At 34.7% G+C, this 13,898-nt stretch overlaps 1 protein-coding gene across 1 annotated transcript in view; it reads left to right on the plus strand.

Moving 5' to 3' along the window:
- Nucleotides 1–13,898, plus strand: part of ACTR5 (actin related protein 5) — a 50,141-nt gene that overhangs the window by 16,628 nt on the left and 19,615 nt on the right. Inside the window, exons 4-5 of the mRNA XM_044659801.1 lie at nucleotides 3,714–3,931; nucleotides 4,975–5,157. Of these exons, the coding sequence (XP_044515736.1) occupies nucleotides 3,714–3,931; nucleotides 4,975–5,157 (401 nt within the window). The remainder of the gene's footprint in view (nucleotides 1–3,713; nucleotides 3,932–4,974; nucleotides 5,158–13,898) is intronic.

Here is a 13,898-nt window from a genome sequence, read left to right on the forward strand (position 1 = left end):
AATCTCAGTTTTGAACTCTTCCATAGCTTGTGAGGAGTTTTCCTTATTTGAGGAGGGTCCGGATGCTTGTTTGTTCTCCTCCTCTGTTTGCTCGGTTGTCTGGATTTTCTCTGTGTAAAAGCTGTCGAGTGTTAAAGACTTCTTCTTTTTGTTATTATTCTTTCTCTTCTGAACTTCCTGATGCTGAGTAGCCATCATTAGCCCAGCAGCTTCTCAGCTTTATCCTCGCGCTCAGTGTCTGTTCGCAATCTATTGGCTCCTGAGGTCTGAGTTCTGGTTTTTTCCAAGGTCAAGCCCCCTGGTGGGCCCTCTTGCTTGATCCTCTGCTGGAGGTTTCTTTACAAGTCTCAGGGCGCTGCTTCCACAGTCGTATACCCGTCTGCACTGGTTCCCCACTTAGGCTTTTTAGTTCCTGGTTGTGTCTGCCTCCACCCACGCCTCCGCAGTGCCTGCGCTCTGCTCAGCCTGTGCTCTGCGCCCTGCGTCCTGCTCCTGCGCTCAGATTTCGCGTGCCTTTTTTGGCTTAATGGGGTCCTAAGTCTTGCTGCTCTCAGGAACAGGTCCCGGAGCTACCAATGACTCGATGGGTGCCCCAAACTTGCTCTATTTCTTTTTAGCTGGCTTCGGAGCTACAGGTGTTGTGTGTGGAGGGGGTGGGGGTGGGGCGGTTGCTCAGCCCGCGATTTAGTGAGAGCCCTTCATAGCATGGAAATGCCTCGATTCCACGTACCTTCCACGCTGTGCCCTGTTGTGGGGTTCCTCCGTTCGTCTGGACTTGTTTTTATGTCCCCTTGAGGAGTTTTGTGTGTTTCGGTCAGGAGAGGTTAAGAGCTGCTTCTTACTCTGCTGCCATCTTAACCCGGAACCAGGTAGATAGTCTTTCCCTCTTTAAGTTTTTTAATGGCAGGAGTCATGTCTTACCTTTTTAAAAAATCCTTCTAGGCAACTAGGATAATGCTAGTACATAATAACAATAGAAATACTACTACTAACAACTGACATTTGTGTTGAAATCTGTAGAGTACTTTGCATCGCACAGTAATTCAATAAATGCTTAGAAAGAGACCATAAAATTTATGGCCTTAGATGTCATTCAGGCCAAGTTCTACCTGTTTATAAATGAGGAAACAGCATAGAGAAATAGAGAAGTAAGGTGAAACTTGCACCAGATTATAGAAGTTGTAAATGACAAAGCTGGAAGTTGACCCCACATCTTATTTATAGTATCTTGGAAAGTTAGAGCTCAAAGGGACACCATTTCCTACTATAGAAGGACCACTAATATGGTCATCTCTTAGAACTTCATGGTTTTGTAGATACTAATTTAGTGGTTTGAATGATAAATTATGATAAAAGAGGTCAGTTCTTATGACCTTCTTTATTCCTAGCTCATTAGTATCTTAGAGTACTTAACTGCTTCAGATAAACAAGAGATACATTATTTTCATATTTTACCTATAAAGTTATATTATTAGAGATATTTATAAGGTAGTAAATCACATTAAATGTTCACAAAATGTAGTGTTTATATTATCTCATTCAATCCTTCTGATCACCCTATGAAATAAGCTCCATTATTATTTCTGTTTTGTAGAGGCTACTGGGCTCAGAGAGGTTAAGTGACTTTTTCAATGGCATAGCTTGTGTAAATATCTGAGACTGGGTTTGAAGCCAGATCTTCCAGACACCGAGAGAGATTTTTATTTAGAGTTTAGCACTCTACTTTATTACATCAAACTTTTTTCAAAGATTATACCCACAACAATATTTGAAAATGGGATACATAGCTTAAAATAAAGGAAAAACATTCTGGATGGAATTTCACAAGAGAGTAAATCATGGAAAATAGGACAGTAAAAGCTCAGTCAACAAAATTTCTGGGAATAGTGTTTTATAATAAGATTCATTCAGGGGCAACTGGGTAGCTCAGTGGATTGAGAGCCAGGCCTAGAGACAGGAGGTCCTAGGTTCAGATCTGGCCTCTGATATTTCCCAGCTGTGTTGCCCTGGGCAAGTCACTTGACCCCCATTGCCTACCCTCACTACTCTTTTGCCTTGGCGCCAATACACAGTATTGACTCCAAGATGGAAGGTAAGAGTTTAAAAAAACAACAAAAACATTCATTCATTCTTTCGGTACTTAAGGATGTGTAATTTCATTAGTCTAAATATTCTATCCTTCAGTGTGTACTGAAACCCCCTGGATACTTAAATGGTCCTTGTGGGTTACTACAGCGAAAGTATTAATCACTCTGGCCTACATATTGATGAACTTCTCAGAGCTTACCTAAGTAATTTCTTTGATGGTGACCAATCAGTCACTGGAGCTGTACTCGATATATATGCTGCATGGTACTGCTGGCTAACCTTTGTAGAACAATAATAGCTGGCATTTATATAGTGCCTATATGCCAGGCACTATGGTAAACACTTTATATATGCTATCTTATTTTGTCCTAATAACAACCCTGGGAGGTGATATTATCCCTATTTTTACAGTTAAGGAAACTGAGGAGATAAAGGTTAAATGACTTGCTACTAAGTGTCTGAGGCTAGATTTGAACTTTGGTCTTTTTGACTCTAAGGTCAGCATTCTGTTTTGTGCCACCTAGCTTCTCAGAGTCATTCCCTATGTCAGCAATATCATGATGAGGTATTACAGTTGTATTTTAGTGGAAGTCAACCATTATAAAAACAAGCCAACCCCCCAAATTCTAGAAACTTGGTATAATTGTTTTCAGTAAATTGTATTCTTTCATGGGTGTGCCCAGCATAATCTACATGTACACTTTTTTTCTGTCCAGAATACTCAAGGGTAAAGCTAAGTTGCAGATAAATTTGTCTTTTCTAAACTTTCCCCTCCTGAATTCCTTTCCTGCTCTGGTTTTTACATTCCTAGTGCCTTCCTCTTCTTTTATAGAAACAGAAATGATTCTGATAGTCATTTCTTTGTGATTAACTTTAGCATGAATGATTTTACCTCAGTGCCTAACATTTACATTCTCAAACTTCTTTTTTTAATTATACAATAAAAGATTTTGTTTATTAATGGAATTTTAAGGATTAGGAAGCAAGTATGGAGACTTGGGGAAGAGCACCCCCGAAAACATCTACATCAACCCAGGAGGGAAACCTTATTTAATCATTTTTGGTGACTAGTGGACTTCTCTCCCTACCTCTGCACATTTCCCCCTGAAGAGAATGAGCAAAAGGGGGTGTGGGAGCATATGCATCTAAGTCACAGACTTCTTTTTCCATCTGAGACTTATTCTGCTATAGCACAACTCTATTCTACAGGTCCTTTCCTTCTAGGTTTCCTTCCATGCCTAAGTAAATGTTTCCTATGTTCCACTCATTTCTGTTATGTGCTATTTGATTTTTTCGTATTTTTCTTTCCCCACCTCCTATAATATAACTCTATGCTTCCTTTGTTATTTTTATTTACAGTAGAATTTCTGACAACAAAGTGTCTTTGTGGACCTACAAGTGACCTTTAGTAATCATATAGTCCAGTGTGTTTTCATTTTATAGGTGTGGAAACTTAAATCCAAGAGATCGTGACTCTTCCAAAGTCACATAGCTAGTTAGGGACATAATTAGAACCCACATCTCCTGACTCCTAATCTAATGTTCTAATAGGTATTGCTATATTTAGTATAGTGTTGATCCACAGTAACATTTCTCTTTAATAATTCTCTAAAATTTAAAAAAAGAATTGCAGAAGTGGAGGTCTCCTGAGTATTATGAAAATAATGTTCATAAGATGCAGCTCCCCTTCTCCAGTAAGTTGCTTGGTAGCACCTTGACATCTGAAGAGAAACAGGAGAGACGGCAGCAGCAGCTGAGGCGGCTTCAGGAACTTAATGCTCGACGCCGAGAAGAAAAACTACAACTTGACCAAGAGCGGCTGGACAGACTTCTCTTTGTGCAAGTAATGGCATATTGGTATTTAGCATATGTTCCTGAGTAAGGCTGGAGCTTCTTCTGTGAAACTCCTAGCTTAGAGCAACGAGGCTTGTCCCAACATTTTAATCTTCAGAATCAAATAGAGATTTTTGGAGCTATGGGACTTATTCAGGGAAACATTGTTAAAAGTAGTGATTTTTAGTCATGAGTGATATGTAGCTGTATCTTCATTAAAAAGGTCTAGGGCTACAGTTTTATTCCCAAAGCTAATGTGAAATTTACTATCAGCAGTGAACTAGGGACTGAAATTTTCTGTCTTTGCTCAAGCCAAAAAAAAAATGGATTTAAATTATAAAAGAATGTTAAGGGAGATGTCTGTGTGTTATTGAGGATTGTAAAACTTCCTAATGTGGTTCTCCTTAAGCCCGAGTCTCCAATGATAAACCACAAATCTTTTTCACTAGCATTTTATTGCAGTTTGTTCATTGTTTATTTGAAGAACTTTTTATATAATGTATAAACCCCAGTGGGAATTAGGTCAAGACCCCCACCCATTGTAACAGTATCAGTCATTAACCTGAATCACAAACTAAATAATTTTGATGATATGTATGTTCTATTTATCATGCCCAGCAGCAGACTATACTTTGTGTCTGTCATCTGAGATTAAACCTACCTAAGTGTTTATTGCCAGAAGGCCAATCAGCAGGTGATAAATTTTTTGGCCAAACAACTTATTCAACTATCTAATATGCACAAAGGGACTCTGGATTATATCAGTGGAGACTACCCAAACCAGTGAAATAACAAATGCTTGAAGTATTGAAGTGTATGTGTATGGTTACTTAAGGTGATGAAAACCTGTTCTTGGCCCTGAGTATGAGTTAGTACATGTGCCTTAGCTAATGTAGATATAATGTTGAGATATAAGTTGCTAACTGTCCTTTCTAGGTCTGAGTTTTTTAAATTGTTTTTCCAACTTATAATTTTTAAAGCTTTGTCTTTCTTTAGTCAGAGTATTCAGTTTTAATCTTCAACTAAATGAAATTCTAAACAATATCATTGTAGGAACTTCTAGAAGATGGTCAGATGGATCAGTTTCACAAAGCCCTGGTAGAATTGAACATGGACTCTCCAGAGGAACTACAATCATATATACAAAAACTGAGTTTGTCAGTGGAACAAACTAAGCAGAAAATCCTCCAGGCAGAAGTCAATATTGAAGTGGATGTGGTAGATACCAAATCAGAGGTAAATGAAGAGCCCTTAGAAAGACAAGTGGGATTACTTTTGAGCCCTTCCTCCAGTAAAATGATGCCAAATAATAGGAAGAATTCACCTTCTAAAAGAGACCTGTTTTATCTTTTTTCATCCGAACCCTGTTTTGGAAAAGCAACCCTTTCTTTGCTTGCCTTTTTGCATATAATTAATATTAATATTGTATCTAGTAAGAGAGCTGAGAGAGGAGCCCAAATAGAATCCCTATAGAATAGATGCAAATAATGATAAGAATGATGACTCAGAATCTCCCTAATTAATAAGGCCAGGGCATCAGATAGGAAAGAAGGTGTATGAGATGGAAGAATAACATGCACACCCTAGCAGTATGATCTGTAGTCATCACATTGATACTAAATAATCCTTCCTTACTATTTCACTATGTAATATAGAAAAAGCACTTAATTTTTTATCCAAAAAACTCATTTACTCATCCATTAAGACACAAAGTGACTGGATTATATCAATGGGGAGTCTATTCAAACCAATGAAATAACAAATGTTTGAGGTATTGAAGTGCAACTAATTTATACTCCTCTGCCTTCCTTTTATCTCATTATAGTATGTTTTTGTACCTAGCTTTTAATATGATGCTGATGCTCATCTATTTCCTCTTTCTGTACATGTGATCTTTCCTACGCTTCAATGAAAACATTGATTCTATTTCTGCCTATGTTCATCTTGCTTCATACATATTTTTTTTCTTCTGATTCCTGGATTTCCTCACATAAGGTTATTTTTTTTATACAAATTTATTATTTATTTTTAGTGTATGCTTTTTTATTTTGAGTTCCAAATTCCCTCCCACATCAATTGAGAAGACAAGCAGTGATATCAATTATACAAATGAAATCCTGCAAAACATTTCCATTTTAGCCATGTTGCAAAAAGAAAAGCAATAAAAATAAAATGAAAAATTTATGTTTCAGTCTGCACTTGGACTTGTTCTATTTATGGAGATAGCATTTTTCATCATGATCTTTTAGAGTTGACTTGGATCATTATATTGATCAGAATGACCAAATCTTTCACAGTTAATCATCCTTACAAAATTGTTGTTACTGTATATGGTGTTCTGGTTCTACCATTTCACTCTGTATCAGTTCACATAAGTCTTCCCAGGTTTTCTGAAACCATCCCCTTCATCATTTCATACCACAATAGTATTCCTTCACAACTTATTCAGCTGTTCCTCAGTTGGACATCCCTATAATCTCTAGTTCTTTTCCAACACACACACAAAACTGCTATAAATATTTTTGTTCATACAGGTCCTTTTTTCTTTGATCATTTGGGATCACCTTGTAGTGATAGTCAAAGGATATGCTTTTTGAGCAAAGTTCTAAATTGTTTTCCAGAATAGTTGGACCAATTTACAACTCCACCCACAGTGCATTAATTCTACATCCTCTCCAGTGTTTGTCATTTTCCTTTTCTTTCATGTTGACTAATCTTACAGGTCTGAGGTGATGTCTCAGAATTGTTTCAATTTTGCTAGTCAAGAGTGATTTAGAGCATTTTTTCTTGTGACTATTAATAGCTTTTGATTTCTTTTTCTGCAAACTGCCTGTTACCTAGTTTCTTTTTACTTTCTTCTCTCTCTTCTCCCTGAACTCAGGTTCTTTTCACTCAACTTTCTCACCTTTGTAATTTCATTATTTTTAAGTGTAACCTTTTAAACTGATTACATTTTTTTCCTTTTGAATATATAATTCTATAAAACTTTACATTCTTTTCTATTTGGGGGGATGTATTGATCCTCCTTTTTTTTAACATGTCATTTTTTTCAATGATTTTTCAGCTATACTGCCCCAGTAGATTACCCCCTTGTAACAAAGAAATCAATAAATTGTGCTTTACAATGTATGACTTGTTATACATCTATAGTTCACTAACTTTCTACTTCATACCTTGGAAGTTATAATTAGTAACAGATCAGAATTCAAAGGTCTTTCAGTGTTTTCCTATATATTTTTGTGGCCATTGTGTAAATTGTTCTCCTGCTTCTGTTTACTTTTCATTAGTTCACCCATAAATCTTACTAAGTTCCTCAGAATTCTTCATATTCATCATTTTTTATGCTGTAATAAAATTCTATTACAGTCATATACACAGTTTGTTCATCCATTCCCTAACTGATGGACAATCACTTTCCCTACAGTTTTTACTACTAAAAAAATTGTGCCACCATGGCAACATTAAGTATAATCATATGTTTTTCAGATTTTTTTTTGAAACATATTGATATCTTAATAGCATGAATAGGTTTGACCTCCATAAGTTTAGGGTAGGCATACTGTCCAGTTATCTTAATTATTCATATTTGAGAGGAGCTGTCGGTGAGCTTCATTAATCTCTATTAACACCTCAAATTAGTCACTATTGATATATCTTGTGCTTTCTTACCTACTTGTTTTTGCTTGCAACATTTTTTTTCCTAGTGAGAAGGTAGTTTCTTCTTTAGGGCCTAGGATAGTTTTGCTTATAGTAGGAACTTGTAACTGCTTTTTATAAAGAGATAAGAAAATATAAACTCTAAATCACCATTCCTAAAATTATTTCTTTTTTGGTCTACTGGTATAATTCAGAACTCACTAAAACATATGTACATTAACAAAAGCTAACTCTTCAACTCATCTTAATAGGTTAAAAATATTTAGTTCTCATGCTTTATCTAATGTAAGAGCAACAAATTTTCTGCATATAAGTGGACAATAGTATCTTAATGCCAAACTGGTTCCCTGGCACAAAAGGTTTCCTGCAATTTTAGTGTGGTCACAAAAGTGTTTTCAAAGGAAGGCAAGATTTGCTGGATTTTAAAGAATAAATAGGATTTAGATAAATGATGAGGGAGTAGATTAAGGTTGGAGACAAAGCTCCCATTTTATGATGTTCATTTCTTAAAGTCTTGAGATTCCTTCATTAAGATATTAATTAATGGACTTCTGGGAGGTGGAGCCAAGATGGCGAAGTAATCTTCAGCAACTCTGTGCCACCATGAGAATCCTCCCCAACTGAAATTAAAATATCGCCACAAAATGAATACAGGAGTGAAAGAACCAATAAGGAGGGAAGAGCAAGCCAAGAGCAACCCCCCTTCACCATTGCGGGGGCCCTCCCCCCAACCCCCTCAATCTGCTGTCCAGGATTTGGGAAACCTATTCTCAAGCTGACATCAAAACCCTGCTGGTAAAAGCTAGTTTATACCCCTTGAAATTTCAAACCTATAGAGAAAATCTAGAACCCCAGCCCAGGGAATTCTAGTCTGGGCTTGGGACTAGGACTTAATTCACACCTTGGGGTAGATGATAGTACTAAGTACTGCTCTTTTTGCCTAAAGCTCAGAGTGAGCTCCAAAACTGGACGATCTAGGGTGTGTCTGATTGGATCAAATACACTGTGAGACCAAAAACTAAGACTAAGCCTGAGGCTAAAATTTGGTAGGTCCCTGACCTGATCAAGATCAGAATGAGATCAAAAGCTTACCCCTAAGCCTGAAGCAAGTCTTTAATCTATGGGCATAACAAGGGCCAATTGAATCAGCAAGGGGAGGGGATTCTCAGAGCTTTCAACCCCTCAGATCATCATATCATTCCCCTAAGCCTATCTATAATTAGATAGGAAAAATGAGCAAATAAAAAAACAAAACAAACCACCTAACTAAAGAATTTTCATGAAGACAAAGAGCAAAGTATAGACACAGAAAGGGACAATGAAAGCAAAGGAAACACCCAAAGTCCAAAAGAAAAATATGAATTGGACACAGATTCTGGAAGAACTCAAAAAGGACTTCAAAAATAAGAGAGGCAGAGAAAAAGTGGGAAAGAGAAATGAAAGTGATGCAAGGAGAAAGGAAAGTAATGCAAGAAGAAATGGGTCAATTAAAAAAGGAGAACCAAAAACTGACAGAGGAAAAGCAAGCTTTAAAAATCAGAATTAACTGTCTAGAAACTAACGATCTCTTGAGAAATCAATAAACAATAAAGCAAAATCAAAGGAATGAAAAATAGAGGAAAACATGGAATATCTTATTGAAAAAAACAACTGATTCTAAAAATAGACTTGGGAGAGACAATTTGAGAATTATCGGACTACCTGAAAGCTATGATCAAGAAAAAACCTTGGATATAATATTACTGCCCAGAGATCCTCAGACAAGAAAATACAATTGAAATTGAAAAAATTCACAGATTACCTCCAGAAAGAAATCCTCAAGTGACAACTTCTAGGAATATAATAGCTAAATTCAAGAGCCACCAAGCCAAAGGAAAAATACTTCAAGCAGCCAGAAAGAAACCATTCAAATACCATGGATTTACAGTCAAGATCACACAGGACCTAGTATCTTCTACATTAAAGGATCGAAAGGCATGGAATATGATATTGAGGAAGGCAAAAGATTTGAGTTTCCAACCCAGAGTCACCTATCCAGCAAAACTATTCTTTCAGGGGGAAAAAATGGACATTCAATAAGATAGATTTCCAAGCATTCCTGAGGAATAAACCAGATCTAAACAAAAAATTTGAAGTCTAAACACGAGATATAAGAGAAGCCCAAAAAGGTAAATAAGAAAAAGAAAATTTAAGGGACTCATTAAGGTTAAAATGTTTATTTATGTTTACATGGAAAGAGGATTTCTGTAATTCTTAAAAATTACTCTTAATAGTAGAGAACATAGAAGGAATTTACTTAGAAGGTAGAGAAGTAAGCTGATTATGATGATATGATGTATATGTAAATGTGATGATATGGAATGATATAGATGTATGATATATGTATGCATATAAATGATATATAAAAAATCAAGGGCTGAGAGGGTTGCACTGAGAGAAAAGGGAAGGAAGAGATAGAATGGGGTAAATTATATAACAAAGAGGCATGAAAAATCATAGAGAGGAGAGGATAAAGGTGGTGATGGGCAATGTTTAAATTGTAAAGGGCTCAGAGAGGGTAAAACAAGTATACTCAGTGGGGTATAGAATTCTATCTTATCCCACAGAGAAGTAGAAGGGGAATAAGATAAGGGAAGAGGGAGGAGGAAGTGGGGGAGTGACAAAAAGCAAATACTGGTGAGAAGGAAAAGAGAGAAAGGGAATAGAGCAGGATTTAAAGGGGATAATATGATGAAAGGCAATACACAGTAATCATAACTCTGAATGTGAATGGGATGAACTCACCTATTAAATGGAAGCTGGTAGCAGAGTGGATTAAAAAACAGAATCCTATTATATGTTGTTTACAAGAAACATATTTGAGGCAGGATAATACACACAGATTTAAGGTAAAAGGCTGAAGCAGAATTTATTATGTGTCATCTAAAGTAAAAAAACAGGAGTAGCAATCATGATATGAGACAAAGCTAAAGTAGAAATTGATCTGATTAAAAGAGATAAGGAAGGAAATTACATTCTATTAAAGGGTATTAGAAACAATGAAGTAATATCAGTACTAAACTTTTATGCACCAAATGCCATAGCATCTAGATTTCTAAAGGAAAAATTAAAGGAGCTCAAGGAGGAAATAGATAGTAAGACCATATTAGTGTGGGATCTCAACCTTCCCCTTTTAGAACTAGATCAATTGAACCGAAAAATAAATAAGAAAGAAATAAGGGAAGTGAATGACATGCTAGAAAAATTAGACTTGATAGATATCTGGAGAAAACTGAATAGGAATAAAAAGGAAAATACTTTCTTCTCAGCAGTAAATGGTATATATATAAAGATTGATCATGTACTAGGGCATAGAAGTATTACAAATAGATGCAGAAAAGCAGAAATAACAAATACAACTTTTTCAGATCATAATGCAATAAAAATTATACTTAACAAGGATCTATGGAAAAGCAAATTTAAAAGTAATTAGAAACTAAATAATCTAATTCTTAAAAACTGGTGGGTCAAAAAATAAATCATAGGAACAATTACAAATTAAATTAAAGAGAAGGACAATGAGGAGACATCATATCAAAACCTGTGGGATACAGCCAAAGCAGTACTTGGGAAAATTTATATCTCTGAGTGCATATAGCAACAAAATCGAGAGGGAGGAGATCAATGAATTGGGCTTGCAACTTAAAAAATTAGAAAAAAATCAAATTAAAAACCCCCAGATAAAAACTAAATTGGAAATCCTAAAAATTAAAGGAGAAATTAATCAAATTGAAAGTAAAAGAACTATTAAACTAATAAATAAGACTAAGAGCTAGTACTTTGAAAAAACAAATAAAATACTCATCTAATCAAAAAAGAAGAGAATTAAATTAACAGTATCAAAGGGTAGTCTCACCTCTAATGAAGAGGAAATTAAGGTAATTATTAAGGACTATTTTGCCCAATTATGTGCCAATAAATATTATGATCTTGGTGAAATGGGTGAATATTTACAAAAATATAAATTGCTTAGATTAACAAAAGAGGAAATAAAATACCTAAGAAAAAGAAATTGAACAAGCCAGTAAGGAACTTCCTAAGAAAAAATTCCCAGTGCCAGATGGATTCACAAGTCAATTCTGTCAAAAATTAAAAGAACAACTAATCCCAATACTATATAAATTATTTAACAACATAAACAAAGGAGTCTTACCAAATTCTTTTTATGACACAAATATGGTATTGATTCCAAAGCCAGAAAGACCAAAAACAGAAAGAAAACTATACACCAATTTCCCTAATGAACATAGATGCAAAAATCTTAAATAGAATACTAGCAAAAAGACTCCAGCAAGTTATCATGAAGATTATCCACTATGACCAGGTGGGATTTATACCAGGAATGCAAGGATGGCTTAATATTAGGAAAACCATCCACATAATTGACCATATTAATAATCAAACTAACAGATCACATGAATATCTCAATAGATACAGAAAAATACAACACCCATTCCTTTTGAAAACACTAGAAAGTATAGGAATAGAAGGGCCATTCCTCAAAATAATAAACAATATATATTTAAAAACATCAGCAAGTATCATCTGCAATGGGGACAAGTTAGAAGGCTTCCCAGTAAGATCAGGAGTGAAGCAAGGATGCCTATCATCACCTCTGTTATTCAATATTGTATTATAAATGATAGCAGTAGCAATTAGAGAAGAAAAAGAAATTGAAGGATTAAAGTAGGTAATGAGAAAACTAAACTACCAGTCTTTACAGATATATGATGGTATACTTAAAGAATCCTAGAAAATCAACTAAAAGACTAGTAGAAATAATTAACAACTATAGCAGAGTGGCAGGGTACAAGATAACATAAATCATCAGCATTTCTATATATTTCCAACAAAATTCAGCAGCAGGAGTTAGAAAGAGAAACTCCATTTAAAATCACTCTAGACATAAAATATTTAGGAATTTATCTACCAAGACAAACACAAGAATTACATGAACACAACCACAAAACACTTCATACAACTAAAACTAGATCTAAATAACTGGGAAAATGTAAATTGCTCATGTAGGATGTGCTAACATAATAAAAATGATAATCTTACCCAAATTAATCATCTTGTTCAGTGCCATATCTATCAAACTACCAAAAAGCTTTTTTATAAAATTAGAAAAAAAATAACAAAGTTCATCTGGAAGAGCAAGAGATTAAGAATATCAAGGGAAATAATGGAAAAAAAAAAGTGAAGGATGAGGGCCTAGTAGTACCAGATCTTAAACTACTATAAAGCAGTGGTTATCAAAACAATATGGCTAAGAGTCAGAAGGGTGGATCAATGCAAGCTAGTGTTTGATAAACCCAAAGAGCCCAGCTTTTGGGACAAGAACTTGCTTATTTGACAAAAACTGCTGGGAAAATTGGAAAACAGAATGGGAAAAAATAGGTTTAGATCAACATCTTACACTCTATTCCAAGATAAATTCAAAATGTGTAAATGACTTAAATATAAAGAAGGAAATCATAAATAAATTAGGTGAACACAGAATAGTATACCTGTCAGATCTGTGGGAAATGAAGGAATTTAAGACCAAAGAAGAGATAGAGAACATTACAAAATGTAAAATGAATGACTTTGATTACATCAAAGTAAAAGGGTTTTGTACAGACAAAACCAATGCAACCAAAATTAGAAGGAAAGCAATGAACTGGGAGAACATTTTTATTTTTTATTTATTTTTTAGTGCTAAGGAAAATATATATTTCTCAATATCACATGCAACTTTTACAAATAGTGATCATGCATAATGATATAGATATATTGAAAAACACATTTTAAAAGACAGAAATACTAAATAGATGCTTTAAATATGGTAACACAATATAAAGAGAATAATCCATTTAGGAAACAAACAGAAGAAAATTTAAATGGAGATATAATTAAATTCTAAATAATGAATGGGCCAATGAACAAATAAGAGAAACAATGAATATCTGAGATTAAATAATAATGATGAAACAACATCTTAAGATTTCTGGGGGCCAGTAAAATTAGTCCAGAAGGGAAAATTTATATCTCCAAAAGCATAAAGTAACACATTAGAAGACTAATGAACTGAATTTGCATTTGAAAAAAATCAAAAGCTAACTGAAAACTCAAAAGGCTCTAGCAATGATAAACAAATCTAAAACAGATCTTTGAAAGTCTAACAAAATTGACAAACCTTTAGCTAACTGGTGTAAAAGAAGAGATCAGAAATCAAATTAATAAACTAACTGATTGATTATTTAATCAGTGTGAAAACATAACACCAGAAAAGTAAAAAC

This window comes from Gracilinanus agilis, chromosome 2, assembly GCF_016433145.1.
Source record: "Gracilinanus agilis isolate LMUSP501 chromosome 2, AgileGrace, whole genome shotgun sequence".
Classification (NCBI taxonomy): domain Eukaryota; kingdom Metazoa; phylum Chordata; class Mammalia; order Didelphimorphia; family Didelphidae; genus Gracilinanus; species Gracilinanus agilis.